Genomic DNA, 25,531 nt, shown 5'->3' with positions numbered 1-25,531 from the left:
TGTTTAGTAAGTACTCAATATAGTTATTGTGAATTTAAAAAGTCTCTAACAGAGTAATAACATTTGTCTATCAAATATTCCTTTAAAAGTTTTTTGAATTGTCTAATTTGTAAAAGTTTTATTTGCTCCGGTATTTTATTGAATATTTGAATTGCCATGCAGAATATACTTCTGTGCATTAATTCGGTATTGGCCTTAATACTTCTTAATCTATTATTGTGTCTTCGATTCCGTGGAATAGGACGGCGCTATACTAAAAAAAGAGATTGAATTATTTGCATCTTTCTTTCTGGTATAGCGCCGTCTCCTTCTGTTCGGTAAACACGGCCAACGTGTAGACCGGCCTTTATATGTTTGAGGTCAGCATCATTTTCTAATGCGGGCGCCAGACATGTGATCAAATACGCAAATTCGCCAAGTGTGGCACTGACATTTGCCTATATGTGCAAAGTTATTGCTGGCATTTTCCTATTTGTGCAAAGTTTGCTCAAACTTTGAAGCTCATGTCTGGCGCCGGCTTGCATTTGGGGCATCATCTAAAATTCTTAATTTATGGAGGTTCCCGGGGACCAAGCAATATCCAAATCTCATCCTTGTTATTACTGATGTGAATTTTCTTGATTCAGACTGTACGTGTTATACCATGGGATTGAAAAATCTTTCTTTATGTCACTGTACCATTTACCCTTAATAACCTTTACTATATTCCAGATTCTTTTCCATAGCTCAAACATTTCATCTTTGACAGTTAAAAAGAGGTCTGTAAATGGCACTTTTATGATGTCCTTAAGATCCTCATCTGCTCTGTGGGAGGGAACCCATAGAAATTCAGTCAGTAATAACAATAATAATGTTATTACTGACTAATTCATGTAGAATGTTTTTGATCTTAAAAATTAAATAATTACTTTTGAAACTTAAATTACTATTATTTAGAGCTACTAACACACTTTTACTACCTAGCTGATATTACAAGAAAATTATTTACATAATATGACAAAGTTTTTATATATTGTAATGCCATTTAAACAGCATAACATTCGGCTGTGTAGATAGAGCACATATTACTGATTATAAAACATTTAGTAACATCCTGAAATTCATCATAATAAGCCAATTTAATCTCATCTATAGTTTTCAACCAATCTGTATAGATTTTGTAAAAGTCTGTTTTTTTTTCTATAAAACTGAGAAAGTCGGTCTCAAAGAGAATATTATAATCACTACGGTCGGTCTTACCATGGTCTTACCCATAGACATAATATATCTTACCATAGATGTCTCAAGCATAAACTCATAATATACTGTCATGTCGGTCTCCAGTTGTTACCATTGAGGTACTTTACACGGCGAGAGCCATAAATATATATATATATATATATATATATATATATATATATATATATATATATATATATATATATATATATAGGACATAACAAAGGAGTCGGTCTGCATATTTCATGTAATTAAAGTGTTAATAAAGGTTTTCACTTTTTTAGTGAACATTTAATACTAGATATTGTTGAGTTTTGTGGTTCCGCTAAATAATTAACCATAAGAATGGCCAAAGAATGCCTCAAACACGTGGATTTAACATTAAATACGTACGTTTTGAACAACGTTTTTTGGGCTTTTCAATCGGTATTTTTGTAAGCAAAAAAGATAATTTATAAGTTTATTAATCCCTTATTCGTGCTATATAAGGCATTAGTGCTAAAAATGTCACAACAATTAATAATTTGTCTATAAAAATTGCATAGCTTTTTACGTGTGTTTTCGGATTCTTTTTTTACGTGTGTTTACGGATTCTAATTGACTTTCTTTCCTATATCATAATGTGCTTCGAAATAATCGACAAATAGAAATATTCAAGAAAATAAACGCACAGTACTTGTATGAAAATAAGCACAAAATGGCCACGCGATGACGGGCTAAGACTACATCTATACTATAATACTTTATCTATGGTTGTTACCAAATATTTTTTCTCTATAGAACCTTCAGAGATGACGAAAGTTTTTCAGTGTTACCAATTATAACAAAACTAATAATTTACTTTTAGCCACTTTAAAGCCAAACATTTCGCCTCAGTCCTCACTTCTGTAGACGTATGTCTGTCAAGAAAGTGAAGAAATTAAAAAGTGGCAACATCGTAGTGACATCCCTTTTTTCTTAGATTGATTTCTAGTGTCCGACCGAAGCTTCGGCTTCGGCTTCGACGGCCGAAGCCTTCGGCCAAAAAAAACATTTTCGGCGAACCTTCGGCTTCGGCCTAAATGCCGGCCGAAGCCAAAGGTTTCGCCGAAGGTCCGAGCAACCGTCGAAATTGAACGAACCTGTTACGAAAGACTGTGTGAAATGTGAATCGTGAGAGAGTGACGCGACGGATCGGTCGTGTATGGAGAAGGCGCTGGGAGTCACTGTCAAATACAATAAGCAAACACTAACTTCTTAATAAATCATTTAATTTTTTATTAAGAAGTTACTGTTTGTTTATTTTATTTTTTAGTCTAGTTTCAGTCAAGTCGAGTAAAACAAAGACTGATTGATTGATCTAATTATTATTGCGTATAGTCAATAAAGTAGTTGTAGAATGCGTGAGCGGGAAACCTAAGAGATTTCTGCTGGAACTTATTCAGGGTGCTTAGGGACAAAACATACTAAAAGTCCTTAAGTCTAGGAGGTGAGCTGGAGTGAGGGGAGGGTGACAAAAGTCAAAATTTTTGGTTTTTGGCTAATAACTAAAATACGATGCGTTGTAGCCTAATTCTGCTTGAATAGTAGCTTTACCGCTTCTATGCTTCGTTCAGTAAGTGAGAGGGCTGTAAACACATCCCCCATCCCCTCATTACACCCCTTGACGCGCGTTAAAAATTAGTGTCAGTGTGAGTGTCATGTTCAAAAATCTGACAGAAATTGTTGGTAGGTATTTTATTGGTATTTTACAAGAAGTTTACAGGGTGTAAACTTCTTGGTATTTTAGAACATAACACTCAATTATGAAGTTGACAGTCAGCTGCCAAACTGTGAAAAAATTAAACGAACCATAAAGTTAATATACCTAGCGGAATAGAGCAACAATCTCGAGCTGTCAAACGTAACCGAAATTGGTTTCATCTGTGTGTAAAAATATGTGTACGTATACACTTACACAAGCATGATTGAACATGGTTTCTATGAGATTAAATTGTCAACGTGCGGAACGTGCCGACTGGACGTCAAAAACAGAGTGCTGCTGTCATGTAGCACACGTCTCTTTTTACCACGCAGTGTTACTGATAGTGACACCTCTCTTACTCAGGCCTTTGTTCCTCTATTCCGTAGGTATATTAACTTTATGGAAACGAACACGGCTATTGACATCATTGACATATTCATTTAAAGCCTTGTCGAACTGTACACATCAATGCGGGGGTGATTTTTTTTTCGCGTCCAACCCACCGTGTGGGGTGTCGTTGGATAGGTTTTTAGGGTCTATACAGACGGACCGCATCTCAACTGCAATCCAACCGCAAATTGCAGTTCAAGTGCAGTTTGAATGAAGTTGACACGACTGCAATAGAACTGCAAACCAAATACGCAGTCGGATTGCAGTTCAGTTGCAGTTGGCGTGCAGTCGTGTGAACTGCATACCGACTGCATCCAAATTTCACCATCCCGCCCGCATGCTCCGCTCTCCCGCGCATGGAATCAGTAGCAAAAACAAGGTTAGAGTGAGCGCACGCGGAGCTCAGAACTAAGATACTTGACATGGAACTTAGCCAGTACCGACTTCAAAAGAATGAAAATTGAGAACAGAATTGGTTGAGGTTTAGTCGAATTTCGAAAAAGGTGCTAATGAAGAATAAGAATTATTTCATACTTTTTATATCATATTTTTAAGACTAGTAATTAGTATTGTTTTTACCTTGGAAGTTGGTTTCAATTTTTTGTTAAAAAATAATAATTTTACTCTTTTTAGTTATCTACAAGATAAGGCTTTGTGCGTAAATAACCACTACGAATGTTGACTAATATTCACATTATGTTACTGTAAGCGGAATTGTGGTAAATGCTTGCAGTTATCTAAGCGATGCTGCTATTTCCAAACTTTTATCTTTAAAGGTTCAGGAGTTCTGTTCAGTGCCTTCGGATCAAGAGATACCTTTGTCTGAAATTTCACTTATTTGTAACATAATATGTTTAAATTACTAGAAACAACTTCTTTACCGCCGTTTGAATTTTAATAAATTTCAAGGATTTACCTCGACTGCTCATAGATCCCATCATCAGATCACCACTTTCGTAATTATTAAGTATACAAAATTTAGATTACATCCTACACAACAATACAATAAATTTTAAAATCGGTCCACAAACAGCGAAGTAATCATCAAAAATATCAGCTTCTATGCAAAATATCACGAAAAGTAATAATAATTGGGTCATAATGTGATGGTATAATTATGGTGGTGATGATGATGATTAATCAAATTGATATATTGGCTTATGCTTTCAGTTGTTGAAATAACGCCAAAATCCTCTAACCTGTATCTACAAGGTTTAAAAATTCTGTTGCGTACCTTCGGATCCAGGGTTTTACCTGGTACAAAATCTTACTTTTTGGTAGTATTTACCTCGAATGCTTCAGAAAAAATTAAAATCACTATAATATGTTTCCATACAACTTTCAAGGAATTCCCTCGATTCCTCATGGATCCCATCATCAGATCACCACTTTTGTGAACATGGTACCAAATTCGAGATAAACCTTAGACAACACAAAAAGGCTGAGTAATCGTTGAACATACAAAAAAAAAGATACATACAGCCGTATTACCTCCTCCTTTTTGGAAATCGGTCAAAAATTAAGGGGGGCTCCCATACAAAAATCACAATTGTTGGCCTATTTTTGCTATGTAGCGGTACGGAACTCTTCGTGCGCGAGTCCGACTCGCACTTGGCCGATTATTCATTTGTATTTTTTTAACCGACTTCCGTAAAGGAGGAGGTTATATTATGTTCGTCTGTTTATATATTTTTTTGTATGTTCAACGATCTTTTCGCTGTTTGTGGACCAATTTTCAAGATTTTTTCGCTATTGTATCGGGTTTAATCCGAATTTGGTACCATGTTCATAAAAAAGGTGACTTCATGATGGGATCCATAAGTAATTGAGGGTATTCCTCGCTATTTATACTAAAACCGCATATTTATCTGGATGATATTGTAATTTCGATTCAAAATCTGAAGTAAGTATTTCAAATGGAAACTTATAGTGATTTTGGATAAACAATGAAGTATTCCAAGTAAATCTTACCAAAAAGTAAGATTTTGCACCTACATATTATTATACCATGGTTCGAAGGTGGTGAACAGAACTCCAACCTCCTTGAGGATACATGTTTGGGGGTTTCGGTGTTGTTTTAAGAACTGAAAGCATATGCTACTAAGCATATTAAATTATTCGTCATCATCATCACTTCCCTTACACCACGCATCATCGTATTTTGAACCTATTTAGCACTATACATAGTCTTTTAGGTTGAGACAGATACCTTTGCTCAATACACTGTCGTTTGATGAGTGATTTTGCGAAAATCATTTTATTATTGAGTCAGAAACAGTCAGTTTCAAACTGTAAAATATCCATAAAATTAATATACCTAGTTCCGCTAGGTATATTAACTTTATGAAAATATCACATTATTTAAATGTTTTATTTTTTACCTACGAATAATAAATTTAACATAAGTACAAGTTATCTTTTTTATTGATTACAAATAATTATTTTTTTACATGAAATTAATTTAATCATAGCCACAGTAATAAAAATACAACATCTTATCCATTACGATTGTCGATTAATAAGGGGGTAAAATATATAAGAATTTACCCATATTATGTTTAAGATTTTTACAACGTCTTAAAAGTTCACCTATATTATAATTTATAAACAATAGTATTATCTTGTCTTAAACACGGTAACGAAGTAAAATTTAAAATAATAAAAAAAATTAATATAAATATTAAGGACAAAAATGTATTAAATTAATGTAAAATACAACATTCTATAATAATGTACTAACTCCTCCACTTAAGAAGATGATCGCTGAATATAAATGAAATAAATTAGTCTATATTATAGAATTAGTCGCTATTATAATAAAGTCTTCCTTGGGCTTGAGCTGAAATCAAAATATTTTAATTAAATAGATGTGCTTTTTCATGTTAAATTATTAAAATATGATTACTACTTATTTTTTTAAAACACGATGATATTACGACTAAAATAACCATAAAATAACAGTAATTATTATTATGACACAAGAAAGTTAACAAATATATCATACTGTCGCTCTCGATTTTCGTACTTAAAAGTTAGAATAGTCCGTTTAGAGTTATGTATTTTCCTTATAGCTAAGCCAAATAGGTATAAAATAAGTCTGCAATGTGTAGTTAGTACACATTGTCTTACATGTTTTATTAAAATTTCATAATACCTTCATCTTCTACTTGTGCTGGGTCCTCACAAAGCTCTTCACATTTTTGAGTTTCACTGTCAGGGTAGTTGTCAATACAAAATTGAGGCACTTCTTTATCCTCAACCGGTGATTCCTGCGCGAACAGGGCAAAGAAAAAAAAATCAACACGGGCCAATAAGATAAACTGTAAGAATTTTTTTTATGTAAGTACTACTTACACTTTCTACATACTTTCCTACAATAACTCCATCGACCATATGATAACGAAACCTCGTTTGGTAACCTTCTAATTTGTTATTAACGCACTCTCCTTCACATGGCAGCCAATCTTCCCACGCAGTCATTGGACAATCCGGTGATGAGTTTGGGTCTGCTGTGGGAACTTCTTCCCTATGAAAAACATCGTTTTTAAGGCTGATATCTTTGGATAATTTCTATTTATTTATTACCAAATCATTAGTTATTACTTAATAGTTATTACTCATTACTTAAGTTACTGTTTAGTATACTTTACTCTGTGGATGGTGTCACTTGTGGCTGGTTTGGGATTTCGTTGCTGTTATCCGATTCATCTGTAAATTATTATCCTTAAATTTAGAAATTCAAGCGAAAAAGAATTTAAAAGAAGAATAATAACAAACTAGAGATTGCCCAATGGTCGAAATTCGACCTTAGTTTCAACGACATTAGGACTACTACCTATATTTTGTAAAAAAATATGTATTATTGACTTTATCATATTTTTTTCAACTCTTGTCTCTGGGACTCAGCTGATCTCAGACTGGCCGTGTAAGCATTGTCTAATAGTATCTAAGATTCAATAAATAAACTATAATCCATTTTCAATTTGTCACCTTGTTGTCAACAGACTTCAACTATAAATAAAAGAGTATAATTCGTATATCTACACATTGTCTTGTCACTCAAAAATCTGTCATTTTTCCTAGTGTGTGTGTTGTAGTGTGTGTAATGTTTTATTTGTTAAAAAGTTGTATGATAAAAGCATAATTTCAAAATAATATTTTCTCGATGCACTCCTTCACCATCTAAACTATAACTGTGCAAAATTTCATTCACCTACGTTTCCCCATTTTTCGTCAAAAGGGATACAAAGTTTTTGGCTCACGTATTAATATATAGATAAGTAACCTGTAAGTGTCCTTATTGAAAAAGGTGGTGATTCTGTTACACAGCCAGGCCTCGGAAATGTCCTCATGAGATCTAGACGCAATTTTGCAAAGGGCCTCAAATCTTCTTTCGGAATGTTCTTGGTTATATTCGCATTCGATATAGGTTGAGGTGGCATCGTTTCTTCGTTCGATGACTGTAATTGTCAGTTTAATATTTTATGTAATATTAGAGATGTTTGATTTTTGTATATATATATATTGTGTTTTACAAAATGAGTACTGTTTAAATGTGTATTCTAAGATTGACTTAAAAGCTAAAATACCTCAAACGTAAGACCACTATCAGTTCCCGCATCCAATGGATAGATATTTAAAGTAAGATGTGGAGCCCAATTATTGGTTTTTACGTCGCATAACTCCATATTCGCTACTCCTAGAAACCAGTCAGGGGATGGTATGATAGCTGCTACCAGCGATAGTAGGTGATGTACTTGAGTAGCTCTAAACATTGCAGTTGTCGTCATGTCAGGTCTAGGTTGACTGGAGGCTTTTATCACGGTTCTAACAGAAGTTTGAAGCTGCGAAGAAATATAAGTCTTGTAATGTTTTGTGCTAAGTAATCAAAGAAATATTTAAAAACTATTATTAATGGAATTCCAAAAAATGAACCGTATACCTTTGCTTGTATTTCCATTTCTAATTTTGTAGTGTTTCCTTGTTCAGCAAGCATTTTTAGTCCTTGACTTGCATCCGAATAAAGTTTGAAAACATTAAAATTTTTGCTGTGTGAAGCTCCCACAACGTCACTAAATCGTGCTATCTCACTGGAATTAGGAAACACCTGTGGATGCGTATTAAATGACCAAATTCCTTCAAATGTAAGCTAAAAATAAATAAAATGTAGTATTTATTAGGTTATTCAGAAAACATGAGCACGTATCTCTCAAACTTAACGTACCAAATACTTAGCATCTTCGCAAACCTGACAATCATCATTTATAATCGGCTGCATATCCTCAGCATTACGCCTATCTTCACAAACCCTTTTTGAAAGAGGTCCTTCAAAATTGTACCATACATCTGGCTTTACTGCTAATACTGCATAAATTGTTACGCATTTGTTGTCTTTGGGTGGTGCTCGCCAAATAGCCTAAAATTTAGAATTAATTCATTTAATGCTTAAGTACTGCACGTTGCTTGCAACTACTTTGCTATAAAATTTATATATCGCGCGGAACCATACATTTTGCGGCATCTGCATTCCAAAATTTTATCTAAATCAGTTTAGCGATTAATACACGAAGATGTAACTGACAAAATATGACTGTCGACAGTCAGACTTTCGCTTTTATAATAATTCTAGACAAGCTCACTACTCCGTTGCGGCTAAATTTATCAACAGAATTTTTTTCTGCAACAAAAAACTATATTATTATACTACCTACTTTCCCATCTTTTAAAGTAATTCCAAAAAATAGCTTCAGCTATTTAAACGTAAAGAAGTTGAAACGTTTTAGAAGTACCTACTTGTAATTTTATAGACACATACCTGAACTGATTTTTTTGGTGTGATATCGGATTGGATAACAGAATTATTGCATACATGACTTGGAATTGTATCAGAGTCCGGTGAAGGGTATATAATGCCAGGGTTTAACAGTAGAGGTTTACGGGGATTTTTCTCGTTGGCTTTCGTGTCTTCACGAACTGATATTGTAAATGCTATGAATGTTGACGTCTTATCAGTAGAATGGAGGCGGACTAAAATCATTTTGAACATTAATTCCATAACAAAATAATTTACAAAACGAGTGTAACAATATTTTGTTAATTAACTTCGTTAGGGTTTAAAACAATGAACGGTATACGCAACACGTCATAATAAATCATTACATTACCTGTATATTGAGAGTTGGGTATGTACAAGCTATCGATGATTCCAATAATTTCAATCCTAAATCTGTCGTCTGGGGGCAATGGATCGCTTTTGGTACCCAGAGGTCGACGATCACAAATTTTCTCGTCACATTCGCATAAGTTCATAATAATTAGAACCAAGAAAATTGCTACTATGTTACGATTTTCTATTCCTAAAAATATTAAATAAATATAAAACACAAGTAAAAATTAAATACTTATTGCATACGTACCTACTCGTATTACGTGCTACTAGGCTATGAAAAATTATATATTATACGCAAACGTTCATTACTAAGATTTTAGTTGCAATACGTTATAAACTGTCTTAATAAAAAAAGTTGATTTACATACCTTTATATTTTTGTGTCATATTGTATTTATTGCTTGAATTTCAAAAGTTATATTTTTGTCTCTCAGGCAACTATTTGATCCAATTACTCTACGCCAACTGAATTCTCCCAATTAGTGTTAAATTTCTCGCGTCTTAATCTTGATTGTTCCATGTCTCATAATACCATGATGTACTTATTTAGAACGTATGCTGCAGCAGATAGTCCTATTAAGTAACTATTAGGATTTAGGAATGACAGGCTATTTTAAAAATATAAATACATTTAACAAATCACAAGATTTATAAGTATGGTGTTCAATATCCGAAACTTACCTCAAAAATATTATAATACTATTTTAAATTTATTTTAATAATTTTATAATAAAATGCCATTACATATGCCTAACTTAGACATATATTTTATTCGTTTCTTAACTATTATCTACAAAGTTGCAAAATTATTTTATCTAAGTAGAATATTTTAAAGGTGATATAAATAAATCTACTACAACTTAACAGAAACAACAAGTTACAACTGTTCCTTGCTTCCCAAATGCCTTTTAGTTGCACTCCACTTATTTCCGGGGGCGACTGGCACCATAACTCTTCTTTCAACTGAAAAATAAAAGTTAGGTATGATAAAATCAATTAAAATTAAAGCCTTCTTATTTTCACGAGTTTCACGTTTACTTTAATTTCTTACCATTAGCTTCCTCTTCAAACTCTTCCGTACAATCGTCTTCACAATCTTCCCTTTCAAAATCTTCATAATGATTTTTACAAAAACTTGGAACCTCTTTCAAGGTCGATGGATCAACCTAAAACAGTTTTATGTCCCAATAATATTATTGATCTATTTTTAGCCATATTTATTGATTTATTTAGAGCACAACTTACATTTGGATCATATTTTTCCACAGGTATTCCATCGACTAAATGATATCTCTCTCGCCATTTATATCCAACTACTTTTCCATTCTCACAAGGACCGTCACATGGGTTCCATTCTTGCCATTGTGACATTGGACAGTCCTCTGAAGATTCCGGATCGGTTACTATTGGTGCCTCACTAAAAATATTATATGAAAAATTGTCTTTACATAATAATCATAAATTTCATAAAATTTTATTATTTCAAACCTTTTTAACCTCACGATTAATCAGGGATTTTACAGTATTTTATTATTTAGGGTGACAAACTATACTCGTAATGAGGGATTTTAGGATTACTTAAAGTATATTTAATTATAACAAAAAAACTTTGAATTAAAAGTAGTTAGTCAAATTATTATCAAGCCTCACCCCCCTCGACGACCGGTACTTAATTCTGAGTTGCTGTACCTGGATGGTTCTTCTGGTTCTGATGGTTCGTTGCCATCGCCATTTTCTTCCGTCGTTACATCGTTTGTTGAAGCAGTAGATGATTCTTTAGAAAGAAAATAAACTCATTTTATTTAGTTATCTTAGAAAACACTAGGCTACGCACTTTTGATATACTTAATAGGTATTCCTTTAATTTTTAAGGTAATTATTTTTAGGGTAGGTATAGATAAGGGTTAAACGCTTCGTATGTGATCCTTAGATTACGCCCAATGTTTTTAATTTTATTAGTTTATTTATTTACTTTTATAAGGTACACCAACAGTACATACCTTGATACACATATAATATATAATAATTAAGCAAACTAAAAATCTCATTTATGAACCAATTATAGGCGTACACATCATTAAAATTGAGTGACAAATTATTATACTTAATTAACGGCCGTTCCCATTATTTGATCTATCTCTGGTTTTGCCCTACTAGAGATAGGAATAGCTCACAATTGACATAAAATATATGTCTCTAATGTTTAATGTGAGTTATTCCTATCTCTAGTAGGGCAAAACCAGAGATAGATCAAATATTGGGAATGGCCGTAAATGATATTAAACAAAGATAACAATATGAGTTATGCTTATGACTAATATATTATTTTGATTACAAGAGAGAGTGCTAAATGGTTTGAAGGACATTCATCAAAGTGTTTTTAAATTTATTTATGTTCTGGATAAATATGTCTATATCTATACTATCCTTTTAAGAGCCCGTTATAATGACGAGCCATTCTAGTAATGGGGTTAAAATATGAAATACCTATTGTTTTTATTAGGGTTCCGTAGTTATAAACTTGTGACAGAAATAGATTTGTTTTATTCGCTCTGCATGCACTGTATTTAATATTGAAGCTTAGGCAAGAAAGATGTTCAGGACAATCTTTTAGAGAATGTACAATTTTGTAGAGGTAAATGCAATCAAAGTATTAAACGACGTGTTTCTAAGTTTGAATGTTAAAAATACGGAGCCTGTCTGCATATCCCAAATCTGAGAGTCCGGGTTAATGACGATGGCAGAGAATCTTAAGACACTTTTTTAAATCTGCTCCACAGAATCTACATAATATTGTGTTTTATAGTGAGGTGTCCATATTACACTACCATACGTGCCATTACCATACCATTTATACGTGGGAGAGCCATGCTTCGGCACGAATGGGCCGGCTCGACCGGATAAAAACCACGTTCTCACAGAAAACCGGCGTGAAACAGCGATTGCGCTGTGTTTCGCCGAGTGAGTGAGTCTACCGGAGGCCCAATTCCCTTCCCGATCCTCCCCTTTTCCCTTTCCTTCCCATCCCTACCCTCCCCTATTACCCTATTCCCTCGTGAAAGGCCGGCAACGCACCTGCAGCTCTTCTAATGCTGCGAGTGTCCATGGGCGACGGAAGTTGCTTTCCATCAGGTGACCCGTTTGCTCGTTTGCCCCCATATTTCATAAAAAAAAAAAAAAAAACCATATTCCAAGACACTGCGGACCAGTGCAAAGAAAAGGTAAAGGAGACTTTGTGGATATTTAAATTCTAGGGTAGATCTACAAACAAATCCAAGAAGTCGAAATGCCTTTGAAGTGATGTACTCGTAATGGGATTTAAAAGAAAGCTTGTCATCAAACAGAATAGCATTATTGTAGATCGAGCAAGTTCTTGATTGTTGATAGATGACAGAGCACTTTTTAATATTTAGGTGCATTTGATTGCGTTGACACCAGTTAAGAACAACATCCAGATCTCTTTGCAGCTTATTGCAATCAACAATTTATAGAACTTATTTGATTAAAGATTTTTAGGTCATCTGCATACAGTAAACAATGACAAGATAAAAGCGCAATAATTAAATCTATACTAATATTATAAATGCGAAAGTATCTCTGTCTGTCTGTCTGTCTGTCTGTCTGTCTGTCTGTCTCGCTTTCACGCCAAAACTACTGAACCGATTGCAATGAAATTTTGTACACAGTTATTCTAGAGTCTGAGAAAGGACATAGGCTACATTTTGATGTGGGAAAATATCTTATTTCCATGAAAATATCGATGAAAATTACTTCGCATTGCGCGTGGCCAGCGCTCATCCCGGGGGTCCTGGGTTCGAGTCCCGCAGGCGGAACAAAAAGTTTTCAATGTTCCTGGGTCTTGGATGTGTATTAAAATAATATTTCAAAAATCTTAAATATATTTTATGTATAATATTATAAAAAATCCAGAAATATATCGACGCGATGCAATGGACGTTTTAGTTCTAATACGATTCAACAGATGGCGCTTTTTTTTACTTCGTTGTAACATAGAACTAATCATACTTATTAGTTATTATGTTTTTGTTTATAGTTTTTAATACGTTAGAATATTATGTTAATTAATATTATCACTTGCTATAATAATAATCAATCTATCTTATCTTATAGAACTCCTACTGCATTTCTAAGGAGTTCGAGTGTGTTGTGTTGGCCTATATTCCATCCAGAAAATATTTTTACATTTTAATTCTAATATATGAAAACAGATGGCGCTTTATTTTTTACTTCATTATTATAACAGAACTAATCATACCTACTTTATTATATATTATTGTTTTTATTCATAACTAGCTGTTGCCCGCGACTTCGTCCGCGTGGACTTTAGTTTATAGCGCGCGGTGTCAACAAAATTTGTGTCAAATTTAAAAACTTTTTAAAACCCTGGTAAGTGGTACCCCTCTTAGGGCCGCGCAGCGCGCTACACCGGAATGGCAGCGCTGAAAGTGCTCGCCTCGCCGTTGCCATTCCGGTGTAGCGCGGCCCTTAATTAATCAAAATACCCAAAAACAGCTGTGCAGTGTGCACATAATCTGTACTAATATTATGAATGCGAAAGTATCTCTGTCTGTCTGTCTGTCTGTCAGTCTCGCTTTCACGCCAAACGCCAAAACTACCGAACCGATTGTAATGAAATTTTGTATACTGATAGTCTAAAGCCTGAGAAAGGACATAGGCTACTTTTTTACTGGAAAAAAGGGTTGTAAGGGTCGTAAATTTGTTCAAAAAATTCATAATAGATGGCGCCGTGCGTCTTCTACATCGCGCTGACGCTTGCTCAAAAGTCTTTCTATAAGAGGTGGTATCATCTTACATTTAAGTCTCGATTTTTTTCGATTGTTATATCTATTCTACGGTATTAAATAACTCAGTACTTTATCTGTGCAGGCAGTGACGTAACCTTAAGACCAAATTTCACCAACGACTGTTAAAGTTAATGCTCGAATTAGTACCACGTTAGCTGTTTCGTTTTTCATATGAATGAAAGAGAAGACAGGATAATTTAACAAGCTGTTAACACTAACAGACGTTGGTGAAATTGGGGCTAAACCTATCAATGATAAATAGTTTATGGGTAAAGTTGTGTAATTGGGGGGCTAAATAAGCTTTAAAATTTGGCATAATATATAAAGTTTAACATACAAAAATGAAGTACTTATTGTTTGCACACTGCACAGCTGTATTGATTTAAGGGGTACCAGGGTTTTTTTATAAAAGCTTTTGACACCAATTTTGTTGACATCGCGCGCTATAAACTGAAGTCCACGCGGACGAAGTCGCGGGCAACAGCTAGTCGTTCATAAAGATGACGAAAAATAAAGGCCCTAAATGGAAGCCCTGTGGAACCCCAGAAGTCACCTTTAATGGCAAAGATAATAATCCCTTAAGAGCAAGTAACTGAATTCTATTGTTAAGATAAGAGCTAACCCAACGAAATAAGCTACCACTAATACCGCAACTCGAAAACTTTTGACAAAGTAAGACATGGTTTACTCTGTCAAAAGTCTTGGAAAAGTCGGTATAAATGGCGTCTACTTGGTGACCAAGTGCATAAGATTAACACAGGTAGTTTTTATATACGAGAAGATTACTAATTTTTGACCTATTTTTAACAAAACCGTGTTGTTTATTAGAAATAATAGGCCTAATGTAGTTGTATATTATTATGATCGTATACAATGAATTCGAAAAGTTTTTCGAGACATGATAAAATGCTGATAGGTCTGTCGTTCTCACAATTAGATTTGTCACCGCTTTTATGAATAGGGGTGATAAAGGCTGTTTTTCATCGCATCGGAAAAATACCAGTTCTTAGCGATAAACCTAAAATGATGGAGAGAGGCTTAGACAATTCTCTATTACAGCATTTAACAAAACTAGGTGGAATGCGATCGGGGCCAGAGCCCTTGTTTTTATCCAATTTTTTTATTTTACGTTCTACATCTTTAGTGGATACAGGAATCTGCGATAAACAATTATTGTTCAAATTAGACGATACTATCCAATTACTTGAGTCAAAATTATTGCAATAATTCGGAGTGCCATCATAAACAGATCCAAAGTATTTAGTAGTAGATAATATAATTATTCGTTTGGAACAGATACATGTCCTTTTCTATTACTAATATATTATCTAATATCAGTAACAGAAAAGGGCATGTACCTGTTCCAAACAGTATGTCATAATATAAAGATACTTTTGCCTCATCAGGTGAAGGAATATGCGAACTAATATATCTAAAATAATATAATACTAGCTGTCCCGGTGAACTTCGTGTCACTTTAAAACCTTCCCTGGACTTCTACGAATATTTTAAGACTAAAATCAGCCCAATCCGTCTAGGCGTTTTCGAGTTTTAGCGCGACTAACACATTTGAAAATCCATTTTTATATATAGATATCTAATATATTTTACAATCAATTTTTTTTCTCACCTGTTGTTTCTTCCCCACACTCTCTTTCATATATTCTTATCAATTTTATGTGCAATTTGCCAAATGGATGAAGATCTTTTGCATCCATTTCGTAAAATGGCGAGTTTTTGTCATAAGAACTTAGCTGAACCCTTGCAATAGCATCTTGAGGAAAAGTCGCAATATTAACCGACTAAAACATAAAACATATTACGAATAAGTATTATTATAAATAAGTTGTTATACTTAAAGGAAATAAACCTTATTTTATAAAACATTATATTATAGGTAATCTACCTATATTGTAAAACTAATAATGTCTTAAATTTTTAACTAAGTACTAATTAAGACAGGATTAACTAACATAATAACAGTAGTTACATTAGTCATTACCTCATACGAGACTCCACTGTCAGTACCCGCATCCCAAGGATATAGGTCTAATTCCCTATTCTGTAGCCAAGTATCATCCTCCTGACATAATTCAAATCTATTTACTCCAAGAAACCAATCTGGAGATGGGTAAATGGCAATTGCAACTGTGAATAGGTGATTTTTGTTGTCAGTTCTGAAGAAGGAGTATGTCGGGCTGTTCATTTTGCGATAACCATGTCCTTTACCTTTAATTAAAGTGCGAACACCGTCGCCAATCTAAAACCATAAACATTTGTCTTGTCCAAATTAACGAAAACTATTTACATGTCTATACCTACTTAGTTATCGTTTTTTACTCGGCGTCTATTATAATAGCCAAATCAAAGTATGGGAGCATAATAATATTATTATTAAGAGGCCAAATATTTTAGAATTTGCACACTTATGTTAATATTGTTACCTAAGTTTTATTATATCTTAACGGTCAATAAGTACCTTTTCCCGAATTTCTTCCTCCAATTTACTGGAATTAGCATATTCTGCGAGTTCTTTGAATCCTTCAGTAGCCATAGATCCAGGAGACCACAAAATATAGTCAACAGCATGCGAAGCGCCTACTAAATCACTGTAGCGAGGAATCCAGTCGTTTTCTGGATATAAACGAGGATGAGTGTTTCTAGACCATATGCCTGTAAAACTAACCTGAAAGTTATGTTCAATTATATGGATGCATTTTTAAATAATAGTACCTCATAATAATCTTGAATAATAATCCTGCATTTACTTAAAATCTTTATATTTCCATCAGTAAATTATATTTACTTCGTATTTTGCTTCATTACATATTTTACAGTCGTAATTGAACTTTGGACTTATATCGTCTGGCTGTCTCAAATCTTCACAAATCTTCTGAGTTAGCGGCGAACCATCCTCATACCAGACATCTTCGTTTTCAACCACCATGGCACGTAATGTAACACATCCGTTATTCGTACTAGGAGCTTGCCAATAGATCTGCAACAAAAAATACAATTACATACCGTACTTAGTAAATAATCTGGTATATAAAACCTGACATGGAAATATGAACTTTTAATATTTATTTTAATTTTTATTTACTAAAACATGTACCTCTACAGACGATTTTGGCGCCAACATAGTGTGTTCTACAGAATACAAGCATCGATCACTAAATTTTGTAGTGATTGAATTTTGCGGTCTCACTTGTCCCGGTGAAAGAGATATTATTCTCCTGGGATTAGCAGGGTCTTGCTTTAGATCACCTTCAGCAGATATCATAAAACCAGTAAATGTTGATTTTCCATCAGTTTCACTTATCTGAACTGAAAGAAAGAGAAATCAAATACATATTTAATATTTATGGCTAGGTATTTCTAACACTTACCCGTTAATCTAACATCATTTTGCTGTTATGGTATGGTACTATGGTATTTTTTAACAAAAAGTAAATAAGTTACCGGTGTACAACTGCTCAGGTATATACCCATCCTCAACACCTTGCACCGATAGTTGAAATCGTCCATCCGAAGCTGAAGACTGAGTTGTAGATCCATACGGTCGTCTATCACATCGAAAACAATAAACACAAACAATATTTAAGCATAATATTAATAGTGTTAGTAAAAATAATTTTCCAAAGGGATCCATTATAAGAATTTAAAACTGTTTAAGAAAAAATATTATGATAAATTAATATTAATCCTTGCTCCAAGCACGTTCTTAGATACAAATGAATCGAACTACAGAATATGATGTTGGAAATAAAATGCTTGTTTAAAATATTATGTACAAGTGAAATATCTAGTTTCAGTGCATTATTGAAACAATAACCGAGTGACCTATTAATTATGAACCCAAGAAGTTTTGAATTAATTGGTGTAATTGATGACTATATTGTAAATTGCTCCCACGTTAACTAAGTATACAAATAACTACAAAACTTTATTAAAAAAATCCTAGAACTTACAAATAAAGTACAAAGCATGGCTAGGTACATATTTTACGTTTCTTCAAAATTTTAAGCGTTAGACCAGCGGTACTTAATATTTTTAACCGACTTCCAAAAAGGAGGAGGTTATAATATGTGGGTCTGTTCATATATTCTTTTGTATGTTCAACCATAACTTCGCCGTTCGTGGACCGATCTTCATGACTATTTTGTTGTTATACAGGGTTGAATCCGAGGTTGGTACCATGTTCACAAAAATGATGATCTGATGATGGGATCCATTAGGAATCGAGGGGACTCCTTGTTTGTATAGAAACATATAGTGATTTTAAATTTTTTTGAAGCATTCGAGGTAAATGCTACCAAAAACTAGGATTTCGCACCAGGTTATATCCTGGATCTGAAGGATTCAAAAGTTCTGTTCTACCGAACAGAACTTTTTTTATTTCGGCATTGTTTAAACAACTGGAAGCATAAGCCAACACATCAGTTTGATTGATCATCATCATCACAACGATAATAATTATACCGTGGGTCATCCACGTTATAACCCAGTTATTGGTACTTTTCGTGATCGAAGCAGATGTTTTTGATGATTATTTCGCTTTTTGTGAACCGAATTTAAAAATTCTTGGGTTGTTGTATAGGAAAAGATCTTAATTTTGTATAACAATTACGAAAGTGATGAGCTAATGATGAGATCTATGAGCAATCGAGGGAAATCCTTGAAATTTATCAAAACACTCAAAGTGGTTAAAATGTTGTTTCTAGTAATTAAGTTACTAGAAACAACATTTTAACCGCCATTTGCGACAGATTAATTATAATTATTAATAACTAGCGGTGCTCCGCGGTGTTACCCGCGGTTTAAGTGATATATCATAAAAGACTATGAAAAATACCAATAATAGGGTCAAAACAGGACGACACATGGCTCTATAACGGTTTATGGTAGTGATGATGATTAAGATGAAGGTAATTTGCATAGTAGCATATGATTTACGCTCTTAAAACAACGTCGAAACTCCCAAACTTGTATCTATAAAGAATCAGGAGTTCTCTCAGCACCTTCCGAACCAAGGTATACCTTAGTGTAAAATTTTACTTGTTGGTAGCACATGCTTAGAATACTGCGACTGCGACAAACAATACGGGTTCCGTAAGGGTCGCTCGGCAGGTGATCGCTTGGCATACCTGCTTCATCGTTGGGCTCAGGCAATTGAGTCAAAGGGAGAGGCATTGGCTGTTAGTTTGGACATTGCGAAGGCCTTTGATCGGGTTTGGCATAAAGCGCTGCTACGAGTATCAAAGCTTCCATCATACGGGCTACCCGAGAAATTATGTAAGTGGGTCACTACTTTCTTAGCAGACAGAAGCATAAAGGTCGTAGTTGACGGCGAATGCTCGGAAACTCAGTCTGTTGATGCTGGTGTCCCTCAGGGCTGTGTGCTATCGCCTACTCTATTCATACTGCATGTCAATGACATGTTACAAACCAACGGCATTCATTGCTATGCGGATGATAGTACAGGTGATGCTGTATATACCGGCTCCCCTAATATTTCTCGGCAAAATGTCACTGAGAGTCGAAATGAACTTGTGTCTAAGGTGGAGAATTCAATGGAGAAGGTCTCTGCATAGGGTAGACGTAACTTGGTCCAATTCAACCCCGCCAAGATACAAGTCTGCGCGTTCACCACTAAAAATCTTTAACCATCTCCCCTAGCATTGAGATACTTGGCGTCAACATGTCGAGCGAAGTCCAGTTCCGATATCATCTAGAGGGTAAGGCCAGCATCGAAGAAGCTTGGTGTTCTTAACAGAGCGAGACAGTACTCTCTCTCTCTCATCTCTGGGCAGGGGCGCTAAAATACCAACTGCTCCCTCTGGATCGTATCCAACGAAGGGCCGCTCGAATTTTTGACTGCCATAGTGTTTCAAACAGCTTGGACCCCTTGGAATAACGCCGAGATGTAGCTTCACTCTGCATCCTCTATCGGTTGTATCACGGGGAGTGCTCTGAGGAATTGTTCGAAATCATATCACTGTAAAACTCTGGAACGAACTGTCACCAGCAGTATTTCCGGACCTATACGACCTGTAAACCTTCAAGAAAAGAGCATATTCCCTCTTAAAAGGCCGGCAACGCACCTGCAGCTCTTCTGATGTTGCGAGTGTCCATGGGCGACGGTAGTTGCTTCCCATCAGGTGACCTGTTTGCTCGTTTGCCCCCTTATTTAATTTAAAAAAAAATATTAACTTATGAAGTGACCATTGTGCATCGATTTTTTTTGGGATAAAATATGTCATTGTAAAAAAATTAACACCCTATTTTTTATTTATTTAATGGACTCACCTAATGATACCTAAGCCCCAAATAAATTTGGCAGGTAGGTTTAATTGCACCCTGTATAACACGAATAAGGGATTAATAAACTTATAAATTATCTTTTTAGCTAACAAAAATACCGATTGAAAAGCCCAAAGACGTTGTTCAAAACTTACGTATTTAATGTTAAATCCACGTGTTTGAGGCATTATTTGGCCATTCTAATGGTTTATTATTTAGCGGAACCACAAAACTCAACAATATCTAGCATTAAATGTTCACTAAAAAGCTTTTTTAACACTTTTATTACATGAAATATGCCGACCGACTCCTTTGTTATGTCCTAGTAAGTAAGACATAACATTACACGCTTTTGACGCTTATACACCGATATAAGGCTCTCTCCCAATGATATATTATATAAAAAAACTCAAAGCAGATATGTTACTACCGCGCGCGTATTGAAGCTTCAAATACGACCCAATTGGGTCGTCTTTTAGTTAGTATGTCTCTTTTATGTAAATGGCATTTCGTATCTTTTTTTTCACTTATCTGTCAAATTTGTCAATGTTGTTCGGAAGAGATTCAAACCGGAAAATAGTATGAACGTAACAGATCTGTATAAGTAGAATATCATTGCTCTCTCCCAAGGTGTAAACTTCTTGCTCTCTCCGGTCTATAGTACCTCAATGCTATTACCGTTTTAAATTTGGTTCCATTCGAACTGTCATATTGTAACGTCAGCCTTTATACCGCTCAAGAGCACCTAAATATTGCAAATGTATTGAAATGTGTACCTAGGGTACACTTTTTTGACAAGTATTTTGGAGCATGTTTTTTGACGGAGTTACTCTTCCTTAGTTTTTATTATTCGTAGATTGCACCGAACACATTCCGGAGATTTTTCATTCAGCCGCATCTAATCGATTAATCGCCAAAACTTTTTAAAACAGCTAGCCGTAATGTAAAATGGCGGATTAGCGTGTTTACACACGGTGCCACAGCGGCAGCGTTTTTCGCCGCCGCGGTAAATAATCACCGCCACCGCGGTGGTGCCGTGTGTAAGGGCAAATAGAAACACAAGGATGAGTAATGGAGCGGCACCGCGCCGCGGTGTGTGTGTAAACAGCCTTATACAATCCGCCTGTGACATAATTTACATTAAAGATCTTTTTAGTTTTTATGAAGTTAGCCGGCTAAGCTCGATTTTTTATATTTGGTCACACTTGGTCTGCATCCTAGGAAACGAAACTGGAGGAAGAAGAAGAAGAAGTTTGAACTGTCGGACGTCATTTGTCATTCATTTGTTGTTGACAATTTGTTTTCCAAATTTGTTCAGTATCTACCCAATTTATATTCCCAGTGCGATTTAAAGTCGAGGAAGTGATTGTTAAATGGTGTATAAATGTCTTCTAAGGCCATTAAAATGCCGTCAGCCACGAAGGATTCTACAATATTAAAGATAGCAGTGGAAATGCTCAATGCCCCCGACAAAGTTCCTCAGTTAATAGAGTTCGATCAAAGCCAGCCTCTTTCTAGTATTATACAGCTCCTTTGCAAGGCGTGGGGCCTTCCGGATCCCGAGAACTATGCCCTGCAATTTTCAGAGAGCAATAACCAAAACTACGTTACGGAAAAAAATCGCAACGAAATCAAAAATGGTTCTATTCTACGATTAGAACAATCTCCCGCTAAGACAGTGCAAGATATCCTCGCGAAAATAAACACTGGAAGTGACATAGAACAAATGATGGCCCTGGAGAAGTTATCTAAAGTAAGCAGTGATCTCACATTTGCTCTCGAATTCATCAACAAAAAAGGATTATCGCTCATAATAAACAACATCGAAACGGGCAAATTTAAAGTGAACTCTTTAAAGTTTGCTCTCATGACATTTGTGGAGTTGATGGACCACGGTATCATATCATGGGACATTTTGGAAAATCTTTTTATTAATAAAGTTATAAGTTTCGTTAGCAACCAATCGATTGCACAAGATCCAAAAATTATACAACAATGCTTGTCTATTCTAGAAAATATTGTTCTGAATAGTTCTGGGAAAAATTTACATGTAGAAAAAGAAATAACAATACCTAGTCTTATTTCTCATTTGGAAAACCCAGACAGAGTAATACAACAAAATGCCATAGCACTCATTAATGCACTTTTTAAAAAAGCAGACCCAACTAAGAAGAAAATGATGGCAGACACTCTGTTCTCTAAACAAGTTCGCAACAAAATATATGAGAATCTTATCACTAAGAATGAAACGAAGGAAGGCTTGGGCACTGAACTAGCTTATCAGCTTTATGTGCTCCAAACTCATATGTTAAGTCTGTTAGAAACAACAATGCAGCCCAAACCTGATACCAACGAGCAGGAATGGAATTCTTTAATGCTAGACAAAATTAAAGAACTTCATAAATATGCATTTGAAAATGATAATACTAATTTGGAAATAACCACCAGACGTCAAACTGGTAGTCTCTCGAAAGACAACAAAAATAAACTTGGTTTCAAGTGTGAAATTGATCCAACAAAAGATTTCAAGGAAGTGCCTCCTGGGGCACTAGCTCTGGACTGTATGTTGTATTTTGCAAGAAACTATACAGAGGAGTACAGTAAAATAGTGCTTCGGAATAGTTGCAGAACTGATGAGCACGAGTGTCCATTCGGAAAGACCAGTGTAGAGCTAGTCAAACTGCTCTGTGACATGTTGCATATAGGAGAACCACCGAATGAACAAGGACAGACATATCATCCTATATTCTTCACTCATGATCACCCATTCGAGGAGCTCTTTTGTATTTGCATTGTTTTATTGAACAAAACATGGAAGGAAATGAAAGCTACTATGGAAGATTTTAGTAAAGTTCTAAGTGTAGTGAGGGAACAGATTTCCAGGGCTCTAGCTGATGCTCCTCAAGGTTTTGATGCATTCCGTGTTAAGATAATGAAGCTAACATACATTGATATCACTAACCTGTGGCAGCAAGAACGTACAAACAGAGAAGTGTGGGAGTCTCATGCGATTCCAATTAAGGAACTCAAAGAGAAGATCACCCCGGAAATTATTGACTTAATTCAACAGCAAAGACTAGGAGTGTTAGTCGGTGGAACAAGATTCAAAAAGTACATGAAAATTAATAGGAAAGACAAATTCTGGTTTGTTAGGCTATCACCGAACCATAAAACTTTACATTATGGTGAATGCGACGAAAAGAGCACACCCAGCTTAGAAGAACTAGGTACCAAACTAGCCGTGGCTGATATAAAAAGCCTCGTTGTTGGTAAGGATTGCCCCCACATGAAAGATTTAAAAGGAAAAATTGGTAGCAACCAGCTGGCATTTTCATTAATTCTAAAAGGTTCGGAGGTTCATTCTTTAGACTTTGTAGCTCCTGATGAATCAATATTTGACTATTGGACCGATGGAATCAATGCTCTCTTGAAAGAAAAAATGACTAGCAAATCCTTTGAGAACGATTTGCAGACCTTACTGTCTATGGATATCAAAGTTAGGCTTCTCGATGCAGAAGGTATAGACATTCCACAGGAACCTCCTGTAATCCCACCAGAACCAGAAGACTACGATTTTTACTATGACAACAATTAAAAATGATATTATATTCTTGATTTTTAAATTGTTAATTTGCATATCTATAATAATCTTGTCACTTTTATAGGAGACCTCTGAAAGTATTTTCAAAGACTGATGGGTATAATTGAAAAATTGGCCATGAATGTCTGTTTGTGTTTGATATAATCACTTTCTTTATTTTGTAAAATCAAGTTATTAACCATTCCTTGTTATATTCCATTTCAACTTATTTACTTATTTTTTGGCTTCAGCAATTATTTACTGAAAATTGCATTACATAATATTATTATGTAATAATATGTTATTATGTAGATATTAATAATTCATACTTGGATTTACTGAATTGTAACTATAAATATCTATGTTCCATGTTAATAATACTTTACTGGAAATATTACAGATTGAATGTAAAATGGGTGTAATTTTCTACATTGTGCGTATACTGTAGATCAGCTGCTATACTCAACCAGCGATACCCCTAAGTAGCCCGCTTCAAGTCAAATTCACGTCATTTTTTAATTCACGCCCACTGGGAAAATAGTGCAAAGTAATCGTGAAATTTCTGAAATTTAATATCACTGCTATTATAGACAGTGTCAGTCATGACTTTTGCACATAACTGTAAAAAAACAAATTGAAAAATTACCTAAATAAAATTAATTACTCTGACCATAGCACAAGTTTAATGAAAACTCTATTAGAAATGACTTGCAATATTTTATGGTAACCAGTAACAATTTTATTGAGCAATAATGTATGCACAATATTGCAATACTTTGTGGCCATATTTTTTTACACTAAACCAAAGATAATAATGGATATTATATGAACAAAAGATATTAAAATACAATTTAAAGTTAGTAAGTATGTTTAATGTTTTTATTTTATAATGAATTTATGTTTATGTTTGTATTAAGAATTTAGATGCAACAGACATTAAATAATAATTATTATTAGTCGTAAGAGTATTATTATCAAATAAAATATAAAATTTTATATTTCGAAATGTGTTATTAATTTTGACAAACTTTACATAGATAATTTTGTTATTATTTCGTTAATAAGTAAATAATAAAATTAAAACAACTTTTGTACCGCATACTATATTTACTTATATATTAAAAATCTTATAATTCTTTTACAAAATTAAACATAATTACAAATAACTAAAAATAGGACTCACAAATTAGTACAGTCATATTATGTGCAATTTATTATAAACAATCACAGTGTCTTACAATAACACTGATCTGAATAACTCACCAAATACATATTTACATATAAATTAAAAAAGTATTAAGTATCTATAAGTATGTAAAATA

At 34.3% G+C, this 25,531-nt stretch overlaps 3 protein-coding genes across 4 annotated transcripts; 1 reads left to right on the top strand and 2 right to left on the bottom strand.

The window, feature by feature from the left end:
• Positions 1–6,011: 6,011 nt before the first annotated feature.
• LOC121738433 (spondin-2-like) lies at positions 6,012–10,039 on the bottom strand. Its single transcript, XM_042130477.1, has 11 exons — positions 9,869–10,039; positions 9,496–9,687; positions 9,147–9,358; positions 8,556–8,747; positions 8,274–8,480; positions 7,921–8,175; positions 7,617–7,791; positions 6,982–7,039; positions 6,686–6,857; positions 6,486–6,600; positions 6,012–6,170 (listed from the first exon to the last, which is right to left on the bottom strand). The coding sequence occupies exons 1-11, from the start codon at positions 9,885–9,887 to the stop codon at positions 6,133–6,135; spliced, it is 1,635 nt and encodes a 544-aa protein (XP_041986411.1). The 5' UTR covers positions 9,888–10,039; the 3' UTR covers positions 6,012–6,132.
• Positions 10,040–10,245: 206 nt separating this feature from the next.
• Positions 10,246–18,043, bottom strand: LOC121738419 (spondin-1-like). Of its 2 annotated transcripts, none has more exons than XM_042130459.1 (10): positions 17,789–18,043; positions 17,442–17,653; positions 17,133–17,324; positions 16,806–17,012; positions 16,329–16,586; positions 15,957–16,128; positions 11,151–11,274; positions 10,746–10,917; positions 10,552–10,666; positions 10,246–10,463 (listed from the first exon to the last, which is right to left on the bottom strand). In XM_042130459.1, exons 1-10 carry the CDS (start codon positions 17,976–17,978, stop codon positions 10,378–10,380), a joined length of 1,728 nt encoding a protein of 575 aa, XP_041986393.1. In that variant the 5' UTR covers positions 17,979–18,043; the 3' UTR covers positions 10,246–10,377. The 2 variants fall into 2 exon arrangements, with proteins under 2 accessions (XP_041986393.1, XP_041986401.1); XM_042130467.1 differs by having other exon boundaries at positions 11,190–11,274.
• A 3,888-nt stretch (positions 18,044–21,931) lies between these two features.
• Positions 21,932–25,042, top strand: LOC121739685 (engulfment and cell motility protein 1). Its single transcript, XM_042132217.1, has one exon. It carries the CDS (start codon positions 22,014–22,016, stop codon positions 24,222–24,224), a length of 2,211 nt encoding a protein of 736 aa, XP_041988151.1. The 5' UTR covers positions 21,932–22,013; the 3' UTR covers positions 24,225–25,042.
• Positions 25,043–25,531: the final 489 nt, after the last annotated feature.

The sequence above is a fragment of the Aricia agestis genome, chromosome 2 (assembly GCF_905147365.1).
Source record: "Aricia agestis chromosome 2, ilAriAges1.1, whole genome shotgun sequence".
Classification (NCBI taxonomy): domain Eukaryota; kingdom Metazoa; phylum Arthropoda; class Insecta; order Lepidoptera; family Lycaenidae; genus Aricia; species Aricia agestis.
This window is presented reverse-complemented; position numbering and strand designations above follow the sequence as displayed.